The sequence below is a fragment of the Dinoponera quadriceps genome, unplaced genomic scaffold (genome assembly GCF_001313825.1).
Source record: "Dinoponera quadriceps isolate SergipeBrazil2010 unplaced genomic scaffold, ASM131382v1 scaffold533, whole genome shotgun sequence".
In the NCBI taxonomy this organism is placed as follows: domain Eukaryota; kingdom Metazoa; phylum Arthropoda; class Insecta; order Hymenoptera; family Formicidae; genus Dinoponera; species Dinoponera quadriceps.
The window spans coordinates 490141-506423 of NW_014554780.1; the positions used below are offsets into that span (position 1 = coordinate 490141).

The 16283-nt window shown below is 42.9% G+C and overlaps 1 protein-coding gene across 1 annotated transcript in view; it reads left to right on the forward strand.

Moving 5' to 3' along the window:
- Window positions 1–16283, forward strand: part of LOC106741815 (ABC transporter G family member 23) — a 61830-nt gene that overhangs the window by 1073 nt on the left and 44474 nt on the right. Inside the window, exon 2 of the mRNA XM_014614175.1 lies at window positions 5146–5415. Within this exon, the coding sequence (XP_014469661.1) occupies window positions 5330–5415 (86 nt within the window). The 5' untranslated portion in view covers window positions 5146–5329. The remainder of the gene's footprint in view (window positions 1–5145; window positions 5416–16283) is intronic.

Below are 16283 nucleotides of genomic sequence, written 5' to 3' on the forward strand. Positions count from 1 at the left end.
TGTGTGTGTGTGTGTGTGTGTGTGTGTGTGTGCATGTATGCACGTGTGTGTGTACGCGAGTGCGACGTCTGGGACAGTCGATATACATGCCTGATCCAGTAAATCAACACCGAGGATAATAGGTTCGTCGAAGTAGCACGTCGAGGAAGAGATGCATCAAACGCGTGCACGGTAAAACGCGCCGGAGTCGCGCGTTTCCGCAAGACGCGACCGTTGACATCCTTTCCTCACGAACCGCCACCTCGTAAGAGAGGGCCGATATCGGGCTCGCACGAATGACGTACACGCGGGTACGCATTATCGTGCAACGAACATGCAAGGAACATATGTTGGAAACGATCCTCTCTTGGAATTATCCCGCGAGCTCCGTGCGCGCGCGCCGTTTTCAGTAAGAGTTCTGATCCCAATTCGAGCGCGTTACACTGCACTTTCCCACTTTCTTCGCTCTCTGGCTGGAAGACGTCGGCCGCGAGGAGAGGATGTCGATCATCCTGACGCGAGAGCCGACCTTCGTCGTCGGAAACTCTCTCTCTCTCTCTCTCTCTCTCTCTCTCTCTCTCTCTCTTTCTCTCTCTGAACGACTGAGAAATATAAAAATATTTTTTTACTCGCGCCGGAACTTGTACCCTTTTTTTCTTTTCATCAATGATGGATCGTGCTGTTTTACTACGATGGCAACAAGTGCATGCGCTAAGATAAGTTCGAACGATGCACGAAGAAAACAAGTCTCGCTGGGACGGCAAATTTGTTACACGGGAAAACTATAATCTTGCTGCTGTAGCGAAACGTCATTGCGACAGCAATAAAATTCAGTTGACATAACCAAAGAAAATTCAGTTGACATAACCAAATTATTTTGTTGTTCATACGTCCAGCGACAAGTAATTAATACTCTTGACAAATCTTTCTGCTGTTCGAACAAATTTCCTCGCTGTCCAAACAAACGTTTCGCTGTCACTGTAACAAGAATCCGCTGCTCCGGCAAAATTTATTCTCCCGAGTGAGAATGAAGCGGATGAAATTTTCCCTGATTTTTTTCGCGCGAGAACCCCCCGCGAAAATGGCGCGTCCGAGATATCCAGGCGTAGCGAGCCAGTTTTTCGTGGCGGCTCTCAGAACTAGCGAGCGATAAATAATTGAGGAATCCTATTGCCACGACTTACATGAAATTTGTTTCGAGCACTTTGCTGTGCGGTTTCGCAATGAATCAACAATTTCATGTACGACGAGTGTTGCGAGAACGTCAAAGATCAACGCAATATGTACACACGCTTGCGTGAGAGTGTTAAGTAATGCAAAATGCCAGCCCCGCGGATATCTCGTTGATGAGCCTACAATGGACTGGTGCATATATGTTTCTTCCCTTCTCTCTTTTCGCGACACATAATATAATACGGTGATGTCATGTTTTAACAACGATCAGGTTGTCGGGGCTATTAACGCGTTGTGTAATATTCAAATATCGTTAAAATCGTCAAAAAAATCGCTAAGTCAATTATCCAACACACACACACACACACACATACACACACGCGCGCGCGCGCGTACGAATGATCTCTCGTGGATTATTAATTATCTAACCGCCATTGTAACACTTATTCGATATGTGTAATCGGACAAGAAATATGTGACCTGGTGATGTTCATTCTTTAAGTAATTACTTAAAACTTGTTAACCCGCTTGTTAACCCGCTGGTCGTCTAATTGTTGACACCGTCGCTCTTATTCGCCGAGTGGCGTGACGCGAATAATTCATTCGTTCTAGCAGCGTGTGCGATCATCGTTTTCGAATTCTACACGCTGCATTGCACAACGTCGCGATCGAAAGGGAGAGAGAGAGAGAGAGAGAGAGATCTTCACATAGCTTGTATTTACGTGTCGCGGAATTTAAAAAGTGAAATTTAAAAACAAAAATTTCCAAACGAGATGTCTCCTACGGGGAACAAAACACATTCCATTGCATAATAAATACATAAGGAAGAAGCCTATTGTAATCTTTGAATCGCGACGCGAAATGCTCGCGATGGAATTTTAAATGGCCGTTCTCGAGAGCGCAATCGTTTGTAAGACCGGCGTAATTTATGCCGCGAGAGAGGATCTCAAAGGTCGCTGTAACGAACAAATGTTTATTTGATTAATAAAAGCTCGCGCGAGTGAGAATGATAGCATACCGGCGCGTGCGGTTTGGCGATAATGGGAGATTTCATTTACAAAAATTACGCCGCTTAAGCGCACACTCGCGTCTCTTCGATAACAAAACCGCAGATTAATTAATCGGACGCGCGATATTGACTATTATTCCGCATGCTCGATGATGTCGACCCCCTTGAGGCGCGATGCGCCTTTTCAACTATTTCCGGTAACGTTCCCGCGAAGTAGTTTCACTTTGGCGCGCAGACAATCGCGAAAATCAATACCGTGTAGACGCGAATGACGGTTGTTTCGCCGACGTGGAGGACGATTGCGACACAATACCATTAAAGTGATCAGTGTCCGGGAAATCGGCCACGCAGAGTGTGTTCGTTCGGTCCGGAAGTGATGAAATCGTTTCTCAAGCCGCGCCACACGAAACCCGTTCTCTCGCGCTCCGCGAGATTGCTTTTTGTAACGTAGATCGTGTGTGACCGATAGGGGCGAAAAATCACAAACGCGAAAGTGATGAGTGAAAAATAAATGTTAATTGCACAGAGACGAATGAAAGTCTACAGGTGTGTCTTTCGAGAGAAAATCTTGAAGAGGATCTTCGAGTCGGGATCAAATTGAGGACGATCGAATCGAACACAATTCCGAATTCTTAACCATTCGCTCTTTCAATCAAATAGCGCCCTCGCACTGCTCCGTCATATGAGAGACCACACGATTCGCCAAGGCAAACGCGGTGCAAAGTTCTACGAAGTTCTTGCGATATTGGAGAAGGTCGCGCGCACAGTCGCTCGTTAAGAAACACACGCTATTTTCTGATTTTTCCAGCAAAACCGCTGGAAAATTTTCCTGCACGATATTATGCGCGATAGGTCGGTGACAATTCCGCGCAATTCCAATATTACGTCTAATATTACCTATTATCGATCATTATACACACGTACACATGCACACACGCTCGCACGTATACAAACGAGGACGCTCACGGGTCTTCAATTTGCTTTGCGGTCGAAACAGATGCCGTAACGACAGAGCCACGCTCGATCTCCGAGTTATAATAACAATAAAGTAATTGTCTTATCTGCGCTTCGATAAAGTGCAACGGTATGTGGAGAAGATGAAATGCTGACAAGCATCGTTGACAGTGCGGTAATGAGCGAATTGTCAAGGTGCATTCGCGGCATGATATCATCGTGTATAATTTATTGCATCCGGTAGGAAGAATGCAAGTGAGAATTGTGTAAGAATCTCGCTCGAGAGCCACTGTTAAGTCTGCGGATTAGGTCAAAGACCGATCTGTAATTAAGTAGAAATTCGCGATGTTTTCGCAAAAGAAAGACCTCGCCAAATATCAACGCGTAGGAAATTTACGACGTTATTAACGACGCGTTCCCGCCACAAAAGTACCATCGTGTTGAAATATCATTGCGAGAACCGACCGATCGACCGACTGATCTCGCCATTACTGCCCGCATTCGGTGTAATCCACGATATCTCGGTTACATGTTGGACGCTGCAACAATCGTCATTTAAGTGCGAATCATTTTAGGTAATCATTCGAAATCACACACAATAACTCTTTACTGTAATCGCGGTGGATAGCTATTTTTCTGTAACTGTAACCCAATTTTCCGTAATTATTATACAAAACCGTACGCGCGTGTAAATAGAAAAAAACTTGTGCTAGATTTAAGTAAAGAATTACTCCAGTACTCCTTAACAAATCTCTTCTAGCATTAACTAAATTTTGATCGGATCAAGTAAATATTACTTGAGTCAGGTAAAAATATGCCAATGAATACTGTAGTAATTATTTATTTGAGATCTGGCACTTTCTTTTCTGTGTAAGCACGTGATTTCTTCTTAACTTTGGCAATTTATACATTGTTGAAGACAGTTACATCACCGTTGAAGAAATTCTCGAGCGCGAGCGTATCAGCTATTTCTATACCGTCGTTATAACGTCGAGACTTTCGTTCTTTATGTCGCCACTCAAAGTGTAGCATTTTTCGATAAAGTCGAGCACGCTTTCTTCGATAAAGTCGAGATTGAGTAACGCCTATAAACGAAAATAGATCGGCACGGTCGCGATTGATTGCTTTCGATCGTCGATCGACGACGGGCGCGCGTGCGCTCACGATAAATTCGCGATGTCGCATCTGTCACGACGTACTCGAGATATCTTGGCATTCCGAGGGAAACGATCGCTATTTCCAGCAACGGCCGCATTTTCTATTCCAGTGACCGGCGGATCGTTGCATACCACGCTTTCTTCCTAATGACCTCGAGCGCGCACAACGCTCGACGAGGGCCGGGCGATGAAGTTGCGTTTAATTTCGCTTTTCGTCGTTGTCATGAATGAGCGTATGATCGTTGGGAGAACCGTAACATTCCTTAGGAATGAGTGGTCAAGGTCCTCCGCGTTGGGAAAGACAGTGACGTCAGAATACCCTCGGCGCAATTATAAACTGTTCATTCCAACAAAATGATATATCATAACTTCTCTAATTGATATTTAATATCTGATATTAAATCACTTCGTTTTCACGTGATTAAACAAATCCAAGTCAAATATATATAATAAATCCAAAGAAATATCTTTCTTCGTGTGCAACCAAATTTTCGTTTGATCTCCAGGCAAAGAAGGAAAATTCAGTTACACCAAAGGAATTGTTTTTTCTATGCACCAATGCGGGCACGCATGCATGCACGCATACACACACACACACACACACACGTTCGCACGCGTCACAATCGCAACGAAGTTTAATTTTTACTTTAACAACCGCGCTCAATAAGAGATTTAAAAGTGGCCATGAAAAAAAAACACGCGCGAAATCTCCGCCGATGACGAAGGAAGAAATCCGACGAGGAAGTTTCGACTACGTCGAAAATGTGTACTCTCCTCACGTGAGAAGGAAGAGAGATCTCGTTCGATAATTCTCGTCGTACATCTCGCATTCATTACAATTCTGAAAGCCTCCGTAATCTGTTTAACTTTCAGCGTGCCGATCGTGCTGAGTGACGTGTTTTTAAGTGAAACGAGAAAGAAAAAAACAATGCGTCGTCATTGAGAAGAACCGACACCGCCGTATATCCTCGCACCGTGAGATTTCTCGCGGAAAATTCATCCGAACCACCCGCGAGTCTCGCATCTCGAAAGTGAAACGATCGCAAGTGCCCCCGCGATGGATAACAAGGGATTCGAGAGCCAGGAGCAGCTGCAGCGGGAGAGGATCAAAAAGATGTTCAGCTGGAGCGACGGGCTCACTAGGTAAGTTCACTGGAGCGAATTGGCAAGTCGGTCACGACTCACTCCCGGATTTCGGCGGATCCTATTTTTTTTTCGGCGCAGGAACTTTACGTAAGCGGAAACCTCTCTTGTGAAAAAAAAAAAAAAACAGTCGCAAGGACACGGTGCGCGTGTGACATGTTGTCGAAAAATTAAACGTCATTTGCCAGCGGGACCAAAACAATGTAATGACGATAAAATGCGTATAATAAAGAAGTAGAAATAATTAAAAGTAATTAGAAGGGAACGGACATCCGGAAATCTTTAACGAGTAAGCGGATTTCTTTCCAGAAAACGTACGCGCAGAGCAGACCGAAGGATTAATGATCGCGCATGATTATGGCTCGCTGGCCGCGTACGAAAATATCGACCTGTTCGATTTCGCTTTTCGAGAGTCTCTAAATTACACGTCCAAATTCACCGTGTAGATGGCGGATGTGTTTTACGGTCCAGCAGGACTTTCTTCGTCGCGGATTTCTAAGAAAGCTCGCGCGCACCACGTGCTGTGCGCATGCATAATTCGCGACGTCGGTGTCGATATGGTTCACCGATCGATCTCGATATTTGCATATGTACGATATATTTACAGCTACGCAATATCCCGATTTTAATAGATATTCATAAATCTTATCACACATGCAAAATAGGCTTAGCAACTGCAATAACGACGTCTGCGACGAGAGCTCGGTGCAAGTATGAGTCTGCGCGATTTTGTAATCGTTGCAAAAACACGACACGCGTGTGCAGAATCCGCCAATTCGTTCGGAATATAAATAGTCGTTTTATGATAAACAGGCGTGGTTCAAAGCGGCATTCCGCTTCTAAAATCCTACGTTGAGTCCTGCGCGCGCGATACAAACACTTTCGATTGCACGCATCGCGTATGCCGCGTTCTTTTTTGTTCGTTTTTTCTTTCTCTCCTTCCTCTTCACGAAATTAATTAGCATATTACGATGAACAGGAGAGGACTGTATCGCGAAAAAAACTGTTGTTCATCGCCGACGCCAAGCCTCTCTCGGCAACGTGTAAATTAAATATAAATTATAAGTTAACACGTCCGGTCATGTTAAGTGATGTGATTTAAAACGACGAGAAATATATAAGGGAAATACCTCAGCTAAAATAACACACTTGGGTTGGCAATGCACCCCATTCCTTTATTATAAATTGAAACATGGCTGCCCATATGCTGATATTTAATACTTTTCCCCTAATTCCCCGTATTTAATTTCTCATCCCTTATTCCTTTCATCGTCCGAGACTTAATATCTACCAGAAGCGCTTGAAGTCGATTCCCTCGCGAAAAATCCTCAAGCTTCCGAACATTTCTACCTTCTAACGTTTTCATCGAGGAAACACAAGTTTCGCTGGAACAACACATTGTTTGTTAATATAGTGACGGCAAAAGAATTTGTTATAAAAAAAAAATAATTTCGCAGTCGTAGAAAAACATCGTTGCGACGAAGTAAGAGAATTTATTTAGTGGCTTAAACAAATGATTTTGCTGTCCATGCATCCAGTAAACAGCGATTAGTACTCCAAACGAATCTCTCTGCTGTCCGAAGAATTTCTTTTTGCTGTCACTATATTAAAAAACAATTTGCTGATTCTCCAGCAAAATTTCTTTTCTCCGTTAATTTCGATCTCGAAAGGACCGCCAGCGGGTGTTCGAGGCGTAGAATTTCAAGGCTGCCTCGTTCAATAGTCCCCTTCGGTCCCGTTAGGTATGCACGATCATTATTCTTTTTCTTCCCAGCATCGCACAGCTTCCGTAGGAGCTGGCGAGTTACGCGGCAATGAAGCCTCGCGCGGCTTACTTCGGCTCACGAGGCCGTAGTCGCACGTGAAAGTGGCCACCATGCGGTGGCCGGCAAGCAAGTACAAGCCAGCAGACCGAACTACGTTTTGCCTGGTCGTACAGCATTGTGTAGTGAAAGGACAAACGCAAGCGAAACACGCACGACTGTACGTAACGCATCATCTTCGCAGGCCAGGACGTCTTCGCGGCAGTAGCGGATTTCCGACGGACGACTTTTGCCGTGAAACGACCGTATGAATTTCGCGAATTTCTCCAACCGTTTCGTTTCAAGCGTCTGCAGCGTCACTGGGAGAAAAATATAGTTATTTTCGACAACGGCATCTTTCCTTCATTTTAACCACACAGGAATAATCGAGAGAAGTATTTTTCTCGTAAGCGTTACTGTAGTGACAGTAACCTTACGTGCATGTTCTTACTGTTACTTTTGTGTGGTTAAAATGTAAAAAAAGGATGCCGTACATGTCTGAAAATAATTATAATTTTCTCTCAGTGATTCATTAGTGGGACGGTTGCGCAATTAGGAAAACAATTGATCGAAGTAAAAAAATGCCCGCTCCAAAAATGACACCGGTCGTTTCGATTCCGAGACAGCGAGACATTCGGAGGTCTCGAATACGACGGTGGTCTTTCGCGAACGACGCGTTTTATGCTATTGCATAATCCGCCAATGTCCTATTACGCGGCTACGAAGAGCGCTGTAAAATCCACGGACGCGCGATTCGTTTTTATTTCGACAGGTAAATGCATAATGTAAACAGACGTAGCTGGAAGTGCGTCTTTTCGTTCTATCGCGATGCGATTTTCATTTTGCGGAATTTTCACGACCGAGAATGACAACGATCATCATCGGCAATTGTAAAGCGTCAATCGCGACCAGGTGTTAAATCCTAATCGACATTACACGCCGCGTTTTAGCCTCTTAAAGAAATGAACCAAAATTTTCGGTTCCACGTTTCAGAAACTAAAGACTTCGACTCACGTCTCTTGTCGACGTGTTAAAGTAAAACGCCTAGTCAGCTTCAAGTCAAAGTTTTCTTTTCAACCATTCGTTAGCGATCCGATTCGATAACGACAGGCAATAATTTCTCGCGACGTTTAATTTGACAGCGCGCGCTAATGATCTCAGCGATCGTTGTCGAGATTGCGCCGAGGCAGCAGCAGGTGTAAAGTTTCGAAAATGAAGTACACCTGTACACCAATAGATGGCACCACGACTTATGTTACGGTAGAACCAGCGAGGATCGAATTAGCATAAAACTTTTTCTCGAGTTTCGCAAGTGCCTTGAGTCAAGAAATTCATCGACCCGTTAATCGCCGCTGCACACTGAAAGGAGGACTTGGTAATATGTAATAAAATTTGATAGTTGCTACCGAATAATCTTGATGAAATATTGCGGAACAAATGTTTGACAGTAGTTACGAAATAATTTGATTGGATGAAATAAATAATGATGCTCTTCAATGAATATTTTTCGATAAATTAATTAATACATTACGGTAAATGAAAAGTATCGAAAGGGAATTGTATCAGTAAACGTTTTGATTTCCGATACGAAGCTTCTCGACGCGTAAATCTCGAATAATATTTACGTTAAAAAACAAAAATACAAAACTATAAAATTGATGAAATAAAAGTACTTCATCCTCTAGAAACAATTTTCCTCTGTAAATATGTGGAAAGAATAAAAGATCAATACTGAATATACATGAAGAAATCCATTTGAAAAATAAACATCCTCGATATTTATATTTTCTAATGTATCTCCCCTGTTGATCTCACGATATTACTGAATGCTAATGTTTTAACCACGCCAACGTTTTTTAGATAGTTTTTAATCACGCAAACGTTTTTTACGTAGTTCTACTTTGACAACATAGAATCGATTATATTAGTATCGCGGGCGAAGATCATTTTTCCGCTCAATTTTCATCATTATCTTTTATTTTTTTCTAATTCAGTGAATGAATTATTTGTTTAATTTTGCGAAACTATCGCGCAGTTAGCGAAATAATCTTTCCCGCAATTATACGTATATCTTATTATTTAATATTAATATTGTGTGCCTTCGGCGACGTGATCGAGCGTCGTCGCTGCCGCTTCTGAAGTGTTTTTAAAGTCTTTCTATCCCGACCTCGATGGCGAATGGAAAAACAGATTCTGCGAAAGTGCGAGCATAAAAGTTAGATGATATTCCTGTACAACGTATACATATGTTAATCGCAGGTTAATTATTCGTGACGATATTCCGGTAAAAAATTGATGCCGAAACTCCTCCTGGTCGTGCGCGAACGCGCAAACAATTCTGCGCTTTTGTTTTCTCATTCTTCGCAGCGGATAATCGTCCGCGAAATTCGCCGGTGACTTCTCTCGGAGGTCCGTTAAAATTTTGTGACGAATAATCCTGATAATTCGCCTAATTAATGGGCTGCCCTTGATAAGCTCGTACGGATACTTAAGGAAAATTTGAAGGCTGACACCTTTTATAGTATGACATAGCTTTGAGCCTTTTTCATTTTCTTCGATGACCTTCTGCCATCGATAAAAATTGTCAGTACATTATTAAATAATGTTTTAACTGCAAAAGTTTCGGCTTTTAATGTTTCGTAAAAATCCCTACACAGGAAAGAAATTACTGTAATAAACGCTCCAATACTTCTTAACAAATATTTATTTGGATCAAATAATGTTCGCTTGTACCAAACGAAGATATTTTCCAAGTAAATTATCCAAGTAAAATATTCACTTGATCCAAGTGAAAATTTGCCACGAAATCTTGGAGTAATTATTTACTTGAATCCAGCATCTTTTTTATTCTGTGTACGAACTCAGCGAATAATCCGATACTATTAGAGATCCCCTAATTACCCTCGCAAATTTTCTTACTAATTCCTGCATAAGCTCTTATCGTCTAATTACCGCCGACAATTAACGACCATCGTGCACCGGATCCACGCTAATCCCCCGACTCGTTTCTATCGACGTTCCGATCAAATTAACATACAATCGCGTTTTCGCTGAAACCACGAAATCCGAGCACGGAGCCGGTAAATTCTCTACGTTATTCGCGTCGTATATTTGCATTCGTTAAATACTAATTACATTGAATACTAATTAAAGTAACTTTCTGTGCAGGAATTAGACGCGTCTAGGCGGGTCAACCGCGGCATTAAGCATGTCGTGTGACTGTTTCTTATTGCTCTGCAGATTCACACGAGTGTCATCTCGATGTGCAACAATATGCCGATCGCCTTGCGTTGGCGATACAATTTCAACGTGCGTCAGCCCACTCTTTGAGCAGATTTCCGTATATATAAACCTGTTATAAATATTTAATATAACCCAGAAACATAACTGAAATATGAAAAAAGTAGCGAACACGGGACACATCATTTTCACTTTATCGACCATACGCGGAAATACGATGGCACGGATAACGTTTCTCGCTCATTTGTTTAACGAGCATCGGCACGTCGGAAAGTCACTGTTTCGCGACAACAAGCTGTACCATCTCGCGATCTCTCGTCCCGTCACGTCGTCTGAGCGATATTAAAAGATCACCGAACGTCACGCGCCGTATCTAATTAGAAAAAGACACGTTCCCATTTGACATTTTGAATTCTTCCGCCGGAGAAGTCCCCAGGGGCAGCGCGGGACCGAGCAAGAACACGCGTATGTGCACCGATATCTCGGCGGTAGACGTAAATGACCCTTTTTCTTTCTCATCGAAACGGTCGGTTGTTATAATTCAGAGATACGCTGCACTTTTTATATAGTTACGATAAAGGAAAGACTGTAGCTGTAGCTGTTTTCTTTTCAGTCAACACACCTGAAAATATCAGGTATATGAGACGAGTGTTGTAAAAATATAAAGGAACATAGAGTGAAGCCACGGAATATAATGGGATGTAGTTGATAACTTTTTACAAAGATGTTGCCATGTAATTAAATATTTTGCAATAATTACTTCTAGATGTCTCTTACCGCGTGTTGTTATCACTTGTCAGTATTATTCTTAGCTGAAAGTTGCCACAAATTGTTTAATGCGTTTGCCGTGCTTTCCGTGATTGAGTTGCAGTTTCTTTGCAAAAAGTAAGCAATAATAATATCCTTTTTTTTTATTATACTCATATAAATACACTTACGTTATCAAACGATCTTTCCTTGTCATTTTAACAACATAGCACTTGTGCAAATATCGATTATCTGTGATGTTTTAAATTAGCCAAAGCAAACTAATACATGTAAAAGCATAATGGGGCGCATTAGTCCACTGAGCATAATAAATATAATGGATGTGCCGTGGTTATTATGCACCGTGGCACAGAAATAAAAGTGAAGTTAATGGCTCTCCAATGTAATCCTCCTAACCTCTTATGTTATGTACGGAACGGGTGTTATTAATAGAAACTTGACGTATGTTAAAGAAGATATTGAAGTGGAACGTAATCACTTCTGCTGTATTAAGCATTGTAATACATTCCTACATATATTACGTGTTCCACGTCACTTTCGACAAGTCTTAAATATTAATTGTTGAGAAATAAACAGCAAGAAAAGAGAAATAGACGGCAAGAAAATGTGTTACATGGAAAACAATAATTTTCCTAGCAAAAGTCGTTGCGAGACCAAACAAATTTATCTGGCACAACCAAAGTATTTCGCTGTCCATATATCCAGCAATTGATACTCCTAACAAATTTCTCTGTTGTCCAAACGAATCTGTTTTGCCGTCGCTATGTTAACAAACAATCTGCTGTTCTAGCAAATTACCTCCGCGTTCAACCTTTCCTCTCAAAATTCGACCTCTCTCGCCAACGAGAGCGAAAGAGAGAAAGAGACATCCGTTTCGTTTAATTATGAACGCGCCCATTAAACATGCTGTTACGTGAGTATCCGCAGAAGTTTCTCTTACTCTGTTATGTCATGTATTATTAATGCTTTGTCACTGAAAAAGCATGCGCGAACGCGAGACAGAAGAGAAGAGAAACACAGAGAAAGAGAGAGACAGAAAGAAAGAAAGAAAGATAGAAAGAGAGGTCCAAAAGAATCGTCCTTCGCGATCCCATGCACGAAATTCCAACTTCGGGCTCGGGCAATACGCGGGAGGAATTCCTAGACGACCAAATATCGATATCGCAGTATTGGCGAAGCCTCGTCGGACGTTTGATCGCTCTTCCTGGGCTTTACGTAACCCAGCAGCAGCTGGACTGACCGCTTTCACGTCTACGCCATATCTTCGGCCGCGTTTAGCGACCCGCTTCGCGCCAACAATCCCAGTGACATTTTCTTACATGATTTGATTGACGAGCGATTCCAAGCTCATTACAACAACACAACAACAAGAGTTCAAGTTGTAGTGCGCGATCGCACGACTGTGCTCGTGAGAGAGAATCGGCGAATCTATCGGCACGAGCCACGTCGGACGCTAATTTCAAGGCTGTGACATGTCGCGGCGGATTTCGGCGTGAATCGACGCGACGAATGCCAAACTCTCGCGGTGATGTAAACCCGAGACGGAAATCGAATATATGCCGTGTGAAACATTCCGTACGGAGGTAAACGTACGTGGCATTGTTTGAGGAAGATCAGGAAGGGACTCGAAGATCCTCGCTGAGAAACTGCGCGCGCGGTATCGCGCTTGCGTAACTTCCGCGAAGATAAGGAACCAGCTAAGTGCAATTGGCGAGTTGAATCACGTAATATAAATAAATCAGCGGCTAATAAATTATCATTATCAGGGAGATATATGAGAGAGATTCCCAGGTAATTGTAACATCTAAACTATAATATCTCATAATAATAACGTCTCTCTAAATATAATCCAACCGGCTTTGTCGGAATCTCTTTCATAAAGACAGGCTCGAAGAGCCTTAGGTGAGATAAAGAAAGCCATCTTCCCCTCTGAGAGGATAAGCAAATTTCGAAATTTTCACCCACGCACAAAAAGACTCACCGTTACATTTTCTCTTTCGGCCTATCTCGAAATAGGTCAAGGCTGTCCACTGTCAAAATCGAGCGGAAGGAACGTTCCCCGAATCTTTTAGCGAAACCAATGCCACTCTTCGTCGATGATCGCGTAACGAGGATCGCGTGCTGTCGCTTGACCCGATAGTCATCGAGTACACGCGCACTTTGCCGGAGCAAGACTTTCGCTTTTACACGGACGACGCCCGACACCTTCTCCGAGACGCACGCGGACCTTGTGACATCCCGGCGGCGCGAATCGCACGATTTTTGTAAGATTCACGTTATTCGATAATACTCTATAAATCTCAACGTCCGATTTAAAAATCTGGCGAAAGAAGCAATGCAAAGAGAAGGAAAAGAAAAGAGGAATATTGCCTTTTTACTGTCTTTACTGTCGCAGACTGCTGAAGACACGAATTACGGAGATGCGGATTTGCGGTAAAAATGCGCGCGACAAGTTGCATGAATTTTCATGCCGGTTCATCGATCACACTTCGAATCGCGGTGTTTATATTGTATTTTCGTCGTGTATTTAAGCACACACATACACATATACTTTATACATAATAATAATAATAATATACAAAGTTGCGCAAGATTACATTTCGTAACAAGAATAAATGACACATTTATATTTTCAGTATTTGCCACTATAAAGTAATTTTTTTGCTGTATTTTTTTTTTCAAGCGCAAACATCTTGCTTTCGGATCTAATCCGGACCGATCGGCTCCTAGTGCTCACGTTCCATGATTAAACATTTAAAAGTCATGGGATATACGGTTTATAAAGGAAATCCTGGTGTCCGATTTCGACAACCTTCCGATTTCGACAACCTTCCGATTTCGCATTTCTTTTCCAAAGCTGTTTGGTAACTTTTCGAAACGGAACTCATTCGTATTACGATGAAACATTAAAACGAATTTATGGTCCTTCTGCCGGTTGATTATCGCATCGGCGTCGTCGACGATTAGCCCGATCGTTACAACGACTTTCATCAGACGATCGCGCGGAGAACATAATCGCAAGTGGACATACCGCTGGGCCCGCTATGAATGAACCACTGAATATAGAAATCAATTCTATCGGCACACATGCGCGAATCGCCCTGGGCTCGAAAAAAATATCGAAACGACGTATTTACGCGCTAGCCATCTCGAGAAACTGCTTTCACTTTCCGACGCAGCAGGATAACGAAAATCTCGCGACCACGCAGCATCCGCTTTCAGATCTTCCGCACGAGCGAGCGTGAACTTCCGACCGCGCGGGTAAACGATTTTTAATACCGCGCATTCCTTCGATCCGTGATGACGAAACCTGTTAAATAGATCGTCTTTTTGACACTTGACGAATGTTTACGTTTCGATCATGAGGGAACGACTGATTTACATGTAATTTTGCTACGACAGCACAAAAGTTATTCGGCCAGCACGTTATTTTTCTCCACGCACACACAGAAAAATACATACTGCATTCAAGAATATTAAATTCCAACATTAAAATTAACACTTAGATTTACTCATTCTAATTAACTTAATTTAACTTTTCTTCGATAAAGTTTATAATATTCTTGAGAAGAGAATAAATTCTTCTCTCGAGCAAACGATAATGAACTTCTCTAATATTTGTGACAAATATATTTTAACACTATCATCAACAAGTACTTTTTGCTCAAGATAACCATTAAAAGAAAAGAAATAAAAACTGAGTAATTGTTTCTTCTCGCAATACAATAATATTTTTCTCCGTATAGATAATGGAGGATTTTATAAGTAATTAAGAAGTACTAAATACCTGACGTCAGATTCGCGACTTTGCGACGTCTCGGAACAACGACGATGAAAGCGATAACCTCCAGGTTTTCAAACTGGTTACTGATTTTTGACGATCTCAACCGGTCGCTCCGTTTCGAGGAAACGCTTTACTCGACCGGGGATCACGGTGAATCCCGGCAAATTCTCATACACAAAGGCATTCCGCTGGACGTGTCGTGTTTGCGAATTCGCAAAGATTCGCGATCGGTGGTCCAACATAGGACTCGACGACCTCGACACACAGTATTATGCGTGCCTCGGCTCGAGAGCCGGGCCTCTCTCTGTACGCAACCGGAAGTCCGAGCCTGATGAATTTCTCGCTGAGTTATTGCCAACGAGGGACAGTCGCGCTCGTCGTTGCAGCTTCCCTCGCTTGGGACCGCCTGCGAAACACGCTAATGCGTGTAATTCGTGTCTGCCTTGGAAATATCCGTGCGGCAATCGATGCGTCCTCGCGCGCGCATAATTAATGCCTCCGACGGAAAAAACGTACAACGGCCGCTTAAGTGGCGTTGTCGCAAGCTGAGGAGAGACAATAACGGCTCGATTTCTCGCGTATATACCGGTAATTTCTCAAACTACAATTTTGAGGCAGCGTATTTTCTCCCGTGGAAAGATCGTTCACTCTCTCCCTCCCTGTTTTCCTTTGCGCAGAATTTTTACGGAGGATCATTTGCACGGGTACAGAAAAGTAACGCGGTAAGAGGCCGGAAATGTTCCTCATGGGCGTTCACAATTGCCGAAAATTAAAGACTGCAATTTTTCATTCACCGTTAAAATGGCTGAAAATTCGAGCGAAATGAATATCGACCGATCGACGCTCGTGGAGTTTCCGCAATACGTTTCGGATGCAAACGCCCCGAGAAATTCGAGCACTGTCCGCCATTCGGCGCGTCCCCACCTGTATCGACGAGCGGTCCAATTTTCGGCGGGAAAAAAGGGATCGCAAAATCCCCGTTATTTAATCAGGCTCGCATTACGTCAGACGGCGTAGCCACGGTTGCGCAATGTCGGGGAAAGTACAGAGACCGTCTTGACCACCGTTGTGCTTGCTGCTTGTTGACCTAAAAACAAATTGTCGATCGCTGCGAGAGAACAATCGTATGCGGACAATGCTCGTCTGCGTGCGAACTTGCGGCGAGGCGCATATAATATTATTTTCGTTGCTGTCGACGTTCAACATTCGCGTATGATACGGGGGAAAAAAAAACAGTTAACATATCGGCGGGAGTGTCGATATTTGAATTGCCT